This window comes from Anser cygnoides, chromosome 2 (assembly GCF_040182565.1).
Source record: "Anser cygnoides isolate HZ-2024a breed goose chromosome 2, Taihu_goose_T2T_genome, whole genome shotgun sequence".
NCBI lineage: Eukaryota > Metazoa > Chordata > Aves > Anseriformes > Anatidae > Anser > Anser cygnoides.
The window spans coordinates 89,058,558-89,073,308 of NC_089874.1; the positions used below are offsets into that span (position 1 = coordinate 89,058,558).

The window sequence follows — 14,751 nt, forward strand, 5'->3', positions numbered from 1 at the left end:
GGATGAAGAAGTCTGCAGCAAATCTGTTTTGTCTATATAATTATAGATAATCTGGAATCTAATGTAGGTTTTCAGTAAGGTGCTTCTACTTGTAAGAGCAAAATTATTAGATGGGATTTGTGGTAAATAGCAGTCGTTTATTTCATTTTTTTTGGGGTCATTATTAAGTACAAATAGCTGAAAGACAGCTATAGCAGAGTGAGGAAGAACATTTTGTTCAAAAGCCATAGATCCTGGATTATATTATGGGAGGAAGTGGACGAAAAAGAAGAAAACACAGTGCTCTTTCAGATGGGCTTTTTTACTGAACCCTGCTGAAGCATAATGAATTCCTAGTACAGCATAAAAAATGCTATTAGCTCATCCTAAATTTTTGTGGGAGTTTTGATAATGTTTTAATCAAATAAAAGTTTATTATGGTATATTTATGTTTTGAATGTGTGAAAGCAGGTGAAGCCTGAGAAGAAAATTAGGAACAGACATTATTATAGTAGGAAGTGTCTTAGTCAAACACAGGTGGATAAAATAAAGATAATCAGAGGAAGCAGCTGGAAGTATATAATGAGATTATATTGTTTTTATTATCATGCATAGTCAGGTAACTTGATAAATCAGTCTGCACTACCATAACATCTTAAATGGCCTATAAAAACAAGGGAGAGAGAGAAAATTCTTAATGTCAAAACACGCGTGGTAGCAAAAGCAAAAGGCCAGTTGAACTTTGGTCAAATAGAGTATGAAAAGCACATAATTATTTTATGTAAAAAACATCATGTATGAGACATGAGAATGGAGGAACGGATTGTTAGCAAAGTGTGTTTTCTAATGTGATTCCTAAAGCAACTAAAGTGGTTACTAGATTTAATTTAAATTACAAGTTATTTTAAAAATATTAAACTGTTGCGTTTAGCACCCTTAACCTGTTGAAGGAGAGGTTCTCATTTACATTGAATTCCAAAGGGGCAGAATGTTGCAAATGCTGTTAGCGTGAAGTTGGGTAGGACAGCTCTTCACCTTTGTATTTATATACATATTATTGGGATTTTAATTACTCATATGTCATAGGCCAGTTCTAACATAAGAGAAATTTTCTTTATGTGAATTTGAGAGTGCTAGGGAGCTTTGTTAAACATGATTTGCAGGAGTGTTTTGTAATTAGTTTTAGAAACAGAATATTTTTGAGTGTTTCATTGAAGGTTAAAATTTCTTATTCTACTTCGAATTTATTGCCATGATTTTTCCTTCTTTTCCAAGAATAAGATACCATCTGAGATGGGTGATGTACTAAGCACATTGCTGGATGTGGTCTCTAGTATCAGCTCCCTTCTCAATAAAGTCCAGCATGTCATGGAAAACCTTCCAGTGTTCCTCCAAGCAATTCAGAACATTGGTGTGCTTGACACATTGCCGCAGGTATGTGTATGATTTTCTTTGTGCAGACTTAATTCCCGTTGTGAGGTGCTTTATTGGGGTTGTGTGCTAAGTAAGGAGAAACACAAGTAGAAATTCTATCTTAGAAAGTTAGAGAGAAGAGAGCCTATATACCTTGATCTCTTTCAAGCACTCTGGTAATTTTGAGACCACATCAATGAGTTGTTTGTAATACCTTTTTTTTTTTTGGTAACTTATGAGAGCATAGCCAAAGTTCATATAGTGTTAGGCTACTGATTAATGATATAGCATGTTTATCTGTGATTTGGAGAGAGACATACTTTTTTTTTTTTTTTAATGAATAAGCTATTTCTTTGTCTAGCAACTACTTAGTTTAATAAGAAATACCTTTGATTTTTAAGGAATAAGATGTGCAGTTCTTGGATCTGCCACAGAATTCTTGTTTTGTCCATTTTAATACTCTTGTGTCATAGCTCTGCTTGCTATTTAAAATTAAAGGTTGCCTGAAGTGAGATGATATTTCTTTTGTCCCTGCTATTAAGGATAGTTCCTGTGCACATCTGTACAACTAGCACAGTGATGTATTAGTATTGAACAAATCAGAAAAAAGATCTCTCCTTTTGAGGAGGTTCCAATTCCATAAGAAGACCCAATGACCTCTCTGACATTACCTTATTACTACTATGTGTGGAAAACAGGGTTGAATCTGGTACTAAAATTGCACTAAACTCTAAAGATCCCTTAGTGGTAAACATTGCAAAATGGTTAGTGACTACCATACCTGATAAATAGTGCCTTAAATGCTGTTTTTCCTAGTGATTTGAATGTTCTCATGAGCTACTAATCTGTATGACTAAGTCGCATATTGTAAAATGCTGTTTTGTGCATATTTGTTATATTTTTTTTAGCATCTGTTCTTTGGAGTAGCTCTTTGACTGCCAGATACTTGGTTTTCATCAGAGGCATGGTTTTCATCTTTTCTATTCTTCTTTAACTAGGTCTAATTATGTCAGATTTAAGATTTTCCTTCCAAAAAAGAAAGTCTCCTTTACAGAGCGAAATCTCAGAACTTCCCAAAAGGTCACTGAAAAAAGTTTGCAAGGAATAAATCTAACAGCAGAGGGCCATCTGGTCTCAGTTTTAATCTTTGCTCTATGGTAACCCCTGTTATTCTGTAATATAGCACAGATTTAACCTCAGAATTTTTGTTCCATTTTACATTTTTTTTGATTGCTTTCTGACACAATCTTTAATTCCTTAGCATTTTTTTTTTATTAGAAATTGCTGTTTGTTTTTTGTCAACTAATTGTTTGTGGAGGATTAAAACACTCAGTGCCTATTTCTTTTGTTAATAAATTAACTATGTGATGTTTTCAAGGACCTTTCTGTCTCTAACTCTTGTGGACTAGTAAAAGTTGTTTATTTTTAAGTATCTTTTCTGTTTCATGTTCAATTGCGTTTTTCTGCTTTCCAATAAATACCTTTAATTCCTGATTATTTTATTTCCTTCTTGTCTCTTCTATAGTGGCCTGACTTGTGTTGCTAAGTAAGTGTGTTGCTAAAATGCAGACACTACTTATAAACCTTTCTCCTTAAATATTTTCCTCAATTTCCAAGGAAGTTCCTTCTTCTGGATTTTTATTTTCATGATGACCAAAAGCAAAGTGGTTCAGTGGCCCAGAAAGATTACCGAATAAAGCATGTAAAGTTTTTAAAGTAAAAATATATGGACCTTAAACACAGAGTAAGACAGATTCTCTCCTTCCTTAACTGCTAATTGAAAAAAATATTGTTTTAGTATGATTTAAGAAAACAAACAAACAAAAACCCCAAACAAACCAAAAAACAACAGTTATGTACATAGTTGTTTTATTTTGTCTCAAGAACAAAATGAAAAGTAAGAAATACTATTTGAATATTTGTAAAATGTGAGGTTGAACTGGTGTGTTACGTGTTGTAATAAAAGATGATGTAAAAACTCAATATTTACCACCCAGTAGTAATTGGAATACAGAGCTGCTTTCTGCTGTTACCTATATTGAGTGAATGGATAGTTCCCTTGAGGAAAAAACACTGCTGATTTCAATCATGATTTTAGCTTGTTTGCTTGCTGTTAGAAATTATTTGCTTATTTTCCAATGTGAAGTTTTGGCCTGTTTGTTACTCATGAATAGATAAGCCCAGGGCTGGAGGGGACTTGCTGAATTACTGAATGCTGTCACTTAATGAAAGGCAACCTCATTCTGTAATCCCCATGCTAAATTTAACAAGTTCTGTGTTAAAACTATCATTACTAGGAAGTCTCCCGGAGTCATAAATGTATAAAATTCTGAATTAAATTTATCTCTGGCTAGTACATTTGTTCTTGTATCAAAAATGTCTTGTAGCAATTATAACTTCTCTGACTTGTCCACATGTTTGTAGGAGGCTAGTTATAGTCCTTCCCTGTTTTCCTAGGTTAAACGGATTTCTTTTTGTGTTTGTTTTTGCTTTTTATTTATTTATTTTTCTTATAACAGTCTTGCTATTGTCTCAGACACCCACATCATCACATGCTGTGTTAAAGTCAATCTTGAATGCTGGCGATAAGAAATCTGTACAGTCTTTGAGGGCAAGTATGGCTGGTGACTCTTGTAGTTCTGATCATTCATGTCTATGGCTGCTAAAATGGCTTTCTTGATCTTGCATTCACCTTTTCCATAAGCTTCATACATTTATGTCTCTTATTTCATCAAGGATAAGTAACAAACCCAGGTAAACATTTTATAATAGCAAATAATGATTTCAGCTGATAAATAATAATTTGCACTGGGTATCATATCTGGCTTCTCCTGAGTGCCTTCTGATTTTAGATTGTAGCAAATTTCAGTAATTCACTTCTCCTTTCAGGGCTAAGAACTCTTTACAATGGACTTAAGGTCAGTCTCAAGAAAACCATTAGTAACTTCTCTGTGATACAGTATTTTCTTTCTTTTTAACAGGATCCATGCAGTATCAAGACCATTCTTTACCTACTATATAGTTATTGAATGGATGCTAATCAATGTTTTCTATGATAAGAAGGTTTACTAGTTTCTAGAGTTTACCTAGATTAGAGATAGATCAAATCTTTTTCAGGAAATTCACCTGCCTTCCCAAATAAATGTATTGTGTTGGTCTGGAACAATACTTTGATAATGCATTAAATTCTACTCTTCACATACTATTTGCCTGCAACTCTTCTCCCCGTTAAAATGTATTGTGATACCTTGCCATATTAAACATCACCATTATTTCCTGAGGCATTGCGTCACTCATCATTGAGTATAGATGTGCTTCAAATGTTGACATTTAAATTTGATAAAATTTTAGTATAATAGAGACGTTGTTTTGCCTCTGCAGAATTAGGAATATCTATTTATCTGCATTGTTTCCTTTATCCTTTTGGTTTCATTGAAATTTGAATTATTTTAAGTCTGCCTCTGCTTTTCCAGGAAAATGTCATTTTTTTTCCTTTCATCTCTTCATGTAATAATCATGACTTTGTTTAAATCTGCTTTGCAATATGTAGTTTGGCTTGACTTTTGGGTTTACTTTATTGAATAGTTGTTATTTCTACCCCAGACAATTTTTTTTTTCTAGTAATATTCTTTCCACTGTCCAATTAGGTCAGAAGTCCCCATGCTATGCGTTTTTTGCACCCATTTGACAATCCAGTTCCAGATAGCCTTTTAATCTGCCAACCTTCATTTTCCATGAGTCTGTTGCAAATGGCTTATTTTGTTTGTGGGAGGCTACTTGTCTGGATTTAAAAGCCTTGATTTTGCCTACTTTATTTAGTTTAAACTAGAAAAAGTGGATCAAAGATAATTTTTTATGAACAGGCATCCTATATAGTTCTCCTACTTTATCAAAGCAAACTTTTAGGAAACTTATCTTATGGAGTCAGTGGATATTTAGTTGAAAGACAGTAAGTAGATTTAGTCTGTTGGTGGCACTTCATTGCATAAATATTCATTATCTGAATTTCAAGTTATTTTGATTGGAACCAGAATTAATTAGTAAGTTTGTGCTCTTTGACTGAAATAAGCCACATTTACCCTTCTGGTACAAATAGTCACAAATAAGGATTCAAAACCACTCTTATTCAGCATTATGCATCAAGTTTATTCCTCTAGTGAAGCCCATGCCATCACATAAATTCAAGAGCTAGATGATGACGTTATGAAATCCAGATACCATTGTTTACTATGCTGTATGCTGAAAGTGTATGCCAGTTAGGTTCTGGTGGCAACCAACACTGAGTTTTGAATAATACTTGCTAGTAATAAAAAGTTTCTAATAGCATAACCTCTAAACTGTGATTTATTGCTTATGTAAAGTGCTGTACTGTTTTGAAAAATGACTCAAATAACAACAATGAAAAAAAAAAACATAGCCAGATTAACAACAAACCCACAACTTTTTTCAGTGAATCAAATGTCCATTTATTTCAGTGTTAAATGTTTTGTTGATGTATTAAAATCTTTTTCCTATTTGCCAGTTGTGCAGTCTTAAAATGATATCTGATAGTCCAGTTATGTTTTTCTTGACATGTATCTGCAACAGTAACGAATATCAGGTGTGCCAATATATCCTTCAGCTATACTTTTGCAGCAGGTTGCCTTGCAGTTGTATCCTCTTACAGCCATGCACCTGTGAAGCCTTCCATGAATTACCAGTTACAACTGAGCATGTAATTTGAAAAATGAAGTTGCACATTCTAGGAATATGATTAATGATGGTTCTTAAGCCATAAAAGTAGTCAGATTGCTGTCCTCAGTAGATGTATGCTAGTCATGAGCAAATGGCATTTGTAAAAGCTGGTATGACTCGAGATATGCAAAAACTAGAAGTACATTCAACAAGTTAAAAGATGTACTTGAAAACTGGGTTTTCATGGCATATGCACTTTTTTTTTTTCATTTTAACAACTGTTTTCATTGCAAGCATTCATATCTAAATGATCATGGTTGTTTCTGCTTTGTGAGACAGGACTCATCTACCAGAAGAGCAGAAACTGAAACAGGGAATCTCTAGTACAGTTGTCCTGATATTTCCATTCCTTTTGTGCTTACCCAGTACACAGTATTTTTAAAAGTTAATGTAATAGGCTATACTACTGTCTTTCATTCAGTACCCTGGTAACTGCAATACCTCCCTGCCACCCCCAGGCAACAAAGATGATCAGGAGAACAGAAAAGAGCACAGCAGGCCCTCATTCTTGTAGGCAGTTTCAACAATTTAATTCTGTTGATCTCCTTGGATGCCATATTGAGAGAACACCAGGGCTACTCCCTGAAGCTACTAAAAACAACTTTGGTTCATCTGTATTTCTGTTTGTTCTAGTTCTTGCAAGGTGGGCAGTTCAGAAGTTCAGCTGCTGGATCCCTGGAGTCTGTAATCAAGGCAATCTGTAGAGAAGAATCTTCATTTTTCAGCAACGCAAACCTCTTCATTGACATGCCCAGAATCACGGGACTCTTGGAGGACAATATGGCAAAATATGGCATTCCTGAAGACTCGAGTGAGAAAATCTATTGATAACAAGTTGCTTATATACTTTCACAGTTTGCAAAAGTTTCTCCCTATTAAAGGGAAATGTTTATATACCATCTGACATCTCAGCTGATACTATACCTGAACACAAGGAATGATCAATACAAATTTTATGGCTGAGAGAAAATAGTGATGAGACACAAATAGTTCTGGCTGTTTCCTATCCTTTCAAATAATGAATAAAAATATTCCTGTCTTAGAGACATATTTATTAGATTTTATATATATATTTTAAAAACACTTTGTATTAAAAATACGTCTTTGAGATATGAGATTGAAAATCTATTGCTGCATGCCTTCCTTCTGTGAACACAATGCTGTGGTGGTACTGTGCAGTAAAATAAGCAAACCCTCTGGATAATGAGTTTTTTAATAGTTGAAATGTCCATTCTTTACCAAGTGCTCAGAAAGTCTCTTCTCTCATATAATTTCACCTCTGCTCTCTTTCTTCAACATACTTTTGACTCAGCCTGGTTAATGTTAATATTTCAAATAACTTTGTTGGTGCTTCAGTGTCCCTGTGCTATTTCTGCAGTCTTAGCTGTACCAGCAGGCACTTTGAGTAAGGAGCCAGAGCTCTGCCTTAGCCTCGTTCACTTGCATGTGGGGAAAATCACAGCAAACTCAGATTAGCAAGTCTTCTGTGTCTTTTAGTATATTGCTGTTTTTGACTGGCCAGTTTGGAGCCTCTTAATTCTCTCCTGTCATTTAGCAACGGTTGTGCTTAGCAGTGAATGTTTCCTTGAAGAAAGTAAAAGTCTGGGCAAAGAACTGGTCATTCTAAATGATACATTTCTGACGATTATTTCTTTAATCTTTCGTGGGATTCTAAATGTTATTGGCTTAGTTTTCCATTAAATACAATAATATTTGTCTTCCTTAAGGAATTGTTAATGACATGAAATGACATATTTCTAAATCCACTCACAATGTATTTTTTTTTTTAAAGTAATGCACATGAGCTGGGCATAAAAATCTAAATGTTTCCCAGAGGCAACTCATTTCCTGTACTTGAGTGCTATGCAAGCGCAGTGGGATATCTTGGGGGCTCTTCATTGGTATATGTTCTGAAGGATATACTGCCACCCTAATACACTAATAACCCAATCTGGTGTAGGAAGATATTTTTTAGTTAAGGAATGATGTTTATATTTTTCAAATCAGGAAGTTAGGTGTCATAGTCTAATGCCATTTTTCTTTCTTTCATTTTTTTTATTTAATCTAATTTAATTGTAGTTTTAATGAAAATAAGCAAATGAAGTCCGTATTTATGAAGGGTTATCTTTCTTTCATAAGTAGGTATAGAAAGGTATAGAACAACTGAGAGTCTAGGGTTAGTCTGGTTTCTTAAGGTGACTCTTTTCCTCAGCATTCGTTTTGTGTGCAGAGGTTTTTTGTCCTTCCACTCTGTAATGCACTAATGCAGCACTTAGGACAAATGGAGTTCACAGATTGCTTTTCAGGAATGTGAAAAGCTCTTTAGATTGTTTTTTGCTTGTCTAACGGTTAGAGTTCTGCAACCTCAATGATATCTTAGACTGTGGTTAAACAATTTCTTTTCAGGGACCTGTAGTGATTGCGTAGTGATAGTTGATAATATCTGGCATGCTGCTGTGGCAGACCCTAAATTAAGACTCAAAATGGATTAAATAAATAAATAAAAGCCAACCTTACCTGTATTGACTTTCTTAATTGTGAGTTTGTCTTTATTTTTGCAGCTCCGTTTTGCTTGAAGCTTTATCAGGAGATTTTACAGTCTTCTAATGGGGCTTTGGTATGGACTTTCCTGAAACCTTTATTACATGGAAAGATACTGTACAATTCAAATATCAACATGATTGACCTGGTGATAGAGAAGGTGAGTATCAAAAGAAACACTATTTCTGTTTATTGATTTTTGTCTTTGTACTTCATTTTAAAGGTCCGTTTCTTTCAGGGTGGGTAAAAGCATCTGGATAATTGCCTTTGAGAAAACTGGATCTATCCTATCCCTCAAGTTCTCACCTTTCTACTTCAAGCTTGATATTTCTCTTAACTTTTATTCTGTTTGTTACAGTGGTTTCACCTTGGAGTGAAAAGAATAATTTTGTTCAAAGTCACCTAAACCTTGTATAGAAAGATTAAAAAGAACACATTAGCAGAAGTGTAGCGTGAAACGTTGTATCAGTGTGCAGAATATACATATTACAAGTAAGTTTTTGCCCTGAACATGTTTTTTAGGATAAGAACTCTATGGGACAGCAAAGGGAACTTTGAGGAAGGGATGCCCTGGGAAGGAAAGCCTGTTTGGAGGGAGTTACTGAGCTGCATTAAAAAAAAGCTACAGTGCATCTTGGTTTCCTTTCTGATCATGTTTTAACACTAGTAGTATGAATACTGTTGGCTGAGCTGCCATATATATGTTAACATCGATGACTTGATATTAGTCAACAATTTTACTGTCTGGTATGGTAGGTACTCTGGTTTGAGCATAATTATCTACAAATACGTGTTTGTTCATGATTAGCTTTGAAGCACTTATGTAAAAGAAGAGGTCATAAATCCTTGAAAGTACAGCTTAGAGTTCTATGCTAATTTTGCATTTATCTTGCAAATATATTATTTTTACCTCAGAATATTATTTATTGCAGGAATGACAATTTTGCTTAAAATCTAGAAAACAGCATTGCTCCTCTGTAAATGGTACACAGAAAGACTGTAGTAACTTTAAATGTGATGGTAACTATTTCCTGTATAAATGGAGTACAGTGTGATGGTCTAACTTATGCTCTAAAAGGCGATAAAAACCTAAGCCAAATAGCACACACTAGAGAGCAGACACACGGTAACTTTATAGTTTCTGCTGTGAATCACAAGTAATGTTTCAACGATTTCATATTTTGCAGTCAAATAGCTTAATTTGAGCAACAGGCCACCTCTCTGGAGATGAGTATAATAGATTTAAAAATTTTAGTCATCTAAAAATGAAGCTGTTCTTGATTTTTATAGATGGAAATTCTATAAAGAATGAGTTGTGATAAATGACAAAAAAAATCCAAATAAGGTTTCTTAAAAGTATTAGTAGAGTTCATAATGAAGTTAACTTTTTATATATATATATATATATATATATATTAATGCATTAATGCTCTGGAACTATACAAAGATTCTGGCAGATGTTTCTACCTCAATGTCCATTAATATTCTCAGGATCCCCAAAGTTCCATCAGCTTGTTCAGGAATCTGTATAATCTCCTTTCTCTTACCCCCTGTTCTTTAGACCTAATAAACAATTACAGATGTGTGCCTGTTTATATTATAAATACAAAACTACTAGGAAAGTTTCTTCAACATTTTTTATATTTGTTTTATTACACAAGCCTATCAGTTATTTCTCCAACAGAAACAGATTTCAAATGCAAGATAATGGCCCAGGTATCTTAAACACAGCTGCTAAAAGCTGACCCTTTAGCCCTTACACAATCCTACTGAAATTGGAATAGAAGTTCTAATTTACTTTAGACAATGTGACCACGTGGTAGCTGTCTACTACAAACAGAGAAACAAGCAGAGGATTAAAACTGAAAGGAATGTTGACGTTTGTATAAGATATATTCTGTAACCTTTTCACATAAATTGTTTTGTTTCAAGACTATGCAACTAAACATTCTTTGATAAATTGTGAAGTTGGTGGCTTTACCTTCTGAGAAGTCAACAGTTTGGATGCGTAAAATAACTGTGACCATCATAGATGCATGCTGCAGTGCTGACTTAGAGCAACCACGTTCAGTGGTTGCATCCTGGCATCCGGGAATTTGAATACAATGTGTGATGTCTTTGATCCTCATTTTCACAGTTGAACTTTTTGCCAGTGATGAGCTGATTTGTGATCCAGTTCTTTGTAACTGGTACAGTTGGAATATGTACATTAAAGAAACAAGACAATTCAGAAATAAAATTCTAGCTTACTTAGCCTTTCTGGCTTTGCATAAGCACACCTGACTTGTCAGTCTGTTAAAAGATGTCATTATAAAGGCAGTTAAGTATGCTCAAAAGAACATTTTTATTTATGCTTGCATCAGGAAGGCACTTAAATGTATTCAGTCCCGAAAGGGCCGTAGTTGATATTCAAAGCTAATTTTAATCAAAGGTAATATCCAGCCTAAATGTTACACAGAATATTTATTTTAATGGATCTTCATTGATCAGAAGGAAGAGAACTTGAAGGGAAATTGTATTAAATATCAAACTCTAACTATTCATTAGAATATAAACTTGTAGGAGTCACTTTACCAAGTTAGATTGTGTTCATCCTGCCCTGAGTCCTGACTCCTACTGTAGCCAGTAAAGCCTGTATAGGGACTTGCTGAAGAGCACATGAAAAAGTGATACTCCCCCTAAATACTGTCCCAGCTTCCAAAGACTTGTAGGTCAGAATTACCTCCAAGACTTTACTGCTATAATTTGTCCACTTTGGTTTTGAGCTCGTGTAAACTCTGCATCCACCCTTTGTGTGCTGAAGTGTTCTGCATCATCTACCTCTTACTTATTTGCTTGTTCTGTAACTTCTCCAGAGAGATGAGGCACAACTTCTCTTTAAAAAATAAGTATTTTATATCTCCCAACTATATTTACTTCTATTCTCTATTTCTACTGTTATCCTTTATTGTAATTTCTATTTATTTATTATAACAAATTTAAAATTTGTTTAGTAGAGATTTCAAAATCATTAGTCTGTGTAGTCCCCTAGTTCCCCTGGCATCTTTTTTAAGAATAACATTGAATTTGTTATTCTTCAGTTCCCTGATATCAAGGGCAATTTTAATCAGGAAGTTATGCTACAGTAAGTACTTCAACTGTTTCATCCTTGAACTCTTTTAGAATTCTTGGCTGGATGTTATCTGGTCCTGGAAACTACTTATTGTTCATTTTGTTAATTTACATGACTGTTTTTTTTTCTTCAAAGTGTATTTATTTATTTATTTTTTTTTAACTGCTGCTTCAATTCGAGACAGATTTTCTAAAGTGTAATCTATGTAGAAAGATTTGACAGGGTAACATTCCAAAGGCCTACCATGTTGAATGAGGAAGCAAAAAGTTAAACTTCCAAAACTTGAAGTTAATTTTTCTCATATTTTGTTTTCTCATTTGGATGTAACTTCATCTTTTAAAAGGATGTTTTCTAATACCTTTCTGCTGTGTAGTCCATATGCATGCATACATAGGCATGTAAATGGTCTTTCTCAATTCTTTGTTTTAATAAACAGTATGTATTTGTTCAGTTTTCCACTATTTTGCCATTAATCAGTCTCTTTATCCCTTGCATAAAACTGACCCCTTCAACTGCTGCTTTGAATTTATTTCAAATAAGCTTCTGCATCATATGAAATCATTCTTTTTCAAAAATCCATGCTGCTGCAGTAGACTTTTTGGATTGTATTGTTTGTATAAGGAGGTTGAATACAATCACATTATAGCTACTGCAGATCTTTGAAGTGACTTCAAGAAATAAAAATCCTTTGTGCTGTTCAGAATCAAGTCAAGAAACACCACGATCTGAGCTCTTCTGAGCTCCCTGGCGAGATGCTTGATCTAACAGTTTATAATGGATTAAAATTCAATCTCCTCATGTTGCAGTGTGACCTGATGTTCCTGCTCTGTGCTGGGGAAACGGAAATCTCCCATTTTGGCTCTTTGCTACCCTTGCAGCCTTTCTGGTTTCCCTCAGCTTGTCACCATCAAGCCTGGACAGTGGGTTACATGATCCTGATGTTAAGGTCTGGGTTTTCAGTCCATGAGGTTTCTGTGTTGCTTGTTAAGAGAAAAACTTGTTTAGCTGATTTGATGCCAAACTTCAGTTTAACATTTAGGATCAGTCTCCCTCAGAAAGTGAAATATGCAATCTCATATAAGTTAAATGAGTAGATTCCTTCAGGACAATGAGACTGTCTGCAAGACTGTCTTTGGGGATTTCTGTGCTACAAATGGGAAGAGAGAAATACCACAAAGTGTTTTTCTGTATTTTCTGGTACTTAAGTATTCATCTCTGGGAGAGAAGGAGAGATGAGAGCTAGGAGTGGGATTTTGCAAAAGACACTTAAAATACTATGGCAAAAAACATGTACTTTTAATAGGAATTATTGCAAAAAGTGTGATCCCAAATTGCAGTTTACAACTCATTGGAGAAACTCTTTGCTGGGAAATGTCATGATCTCTACCATAATAACAAAGCTAGATTGTAATGGAGAGACCTAGTTCTTAAATGCTCTTGTGTGACTGATAATACCAATTGAAACAAAAACATACTGCAACACTTTCTCATACTGAGTACATTTATGATCTGTTAAAACAGTCTGGAAAAAATTGATGGTTATTTGCTGGTGGCTAAGAAAAAATTACAGCTTCTGTTTGACAGGGCCACAGAATATTTTGCTACACTCAGGTCTTCCTCTCTAACACTATTTTGAAATAGAGTATGTTTGGTCAGTTGTTTTTATTTTCCAGAGTGTTTCCAACTTTAAAATTTTTTTGATGTTCATGTAAGAAAAAAAGATCCACGTGGTCTGTAGAGTCTTTCTTTCAAGTATGTCCTAACTGTATTTTTCTTGCATTCTGAAGCACCTCTATGATATTCTGCATGAAAGAGACATTATAAAATAAATAGGTCTTTATGATCCTTCAGGTAAGAAACATAAACAAAAGGCATCCTGTAACATGTGATTTGTTTGGTATTCAGAGACTGCAACAAATGCTTTTCATTTCTAAAACAAAAAAGAAAACATGGATACCCTTACAATTTACTATCAAATGAAATGGAAAGGAGTTGTAGATCTGAAGTTCTTCCTGTTTCTTATAGTTTGCTATGCACAGTTTTTTTCATTTGTCTCCATGTCTTCTTTTTGCTAGGCTAATTTCACTTTTGGTTTTGTGGAACACTTGAAGACTTATTCTCAGACATGGCTTAGGATGTCTGAAGTTTTTAAAATCGTGGAAATGTCCTCATGGTCTCACGGCTGCAGGTTGGTGAACTGTGGGATGGTTTCCTATTTTCCAATTAATTGATCTAGTCAGAATTTCTATACATGTAAAGCTGCCCATCTGTCTGGCTGTGGGTTTAAAAAGAGTTGAAAAAAAGAGAGATTAGCTTTAGGTTATGAGCCTACAGTATTATACTGACCAACTTGTGAGCTGAAAATACTTAAAAGGAATGTTACATCACTATCCAGTACTACCAGGCAGTAGGGGAAATAAAACAAGTGCAAGCTTTATGCACTTCTCTAAAACAAATGTAAGATTGGAGGAAATAATACCTTCTGGAACTTGTGTGTTTATCATTTGCTTTTTCTGACACTGTATGCAACTGATAAAAAACTGATGTGGGAAATAGTGACTGAAATAAATAAAAACAAAACGAAGATCAACTTGTAATTAGGCTTTTCCCCATTCTACTTTTTTTTTTTTTTTTTTTTTTTTAATGTACCAGTAAAATGACATGTTTTCCTTGTGAAGACATGAAAGGCTGTTATGATTGGGCTGCCCTGGCAGCCAGGAGGGCTGGCCGTACCCTGGCTCTGCTCTGTGCTGCTGCGCCTCAACTCAAGTACTGTGTGCAGTTTTGGGTGCAACAGTATAAAAGGGACATAATGTTACTAGAAAGTGTCCAAACAAGGTCTGCAAAGATGGTGAAGGGTCTAGAGGGTAAGACATAGAAGGAAGGACTGAGGTAACCTGGTTTGTTTATCCCAGAGCAGAGCGGACTGAGGAGAGGCCTCATGGCGGCCTGCAGCTCCCTCACGAGGGGAG

The 14,751-nt window shown here is 34.7% G+C and overlaps 1 protein-coding gene across 1 annotated transcript in view; it reads left to right on the plus strand.

The window, feature by feature from the left end:
- The window catches only part of ABCA13 (ATP binding cassette subfamily A member 13), a 199,941-nt gene that overhangs the window by 53,499 nt on the left and 131,691 nt on the right, over nucleotides 1-14,751 (plus strand). Inside the window, 5 exon segments of the mRNA XM_048076400.2 lie at nucleotides 1,255-1,413; nucleotides 6,760-6,937; nucleotides 8,688-8,827; nucleotides 13,855-13,930; nucleotides 13,933-13,967. Of these exon segments, the coding sequence (XP_047932357.2) occupies nucleotides 1,255-1,413; nucleotides 6,760-6,937; nucleotides 8,688-8,827; nucleotides 13,855-13,930; nucleotides 13,933-13,967 (588 nt within the window).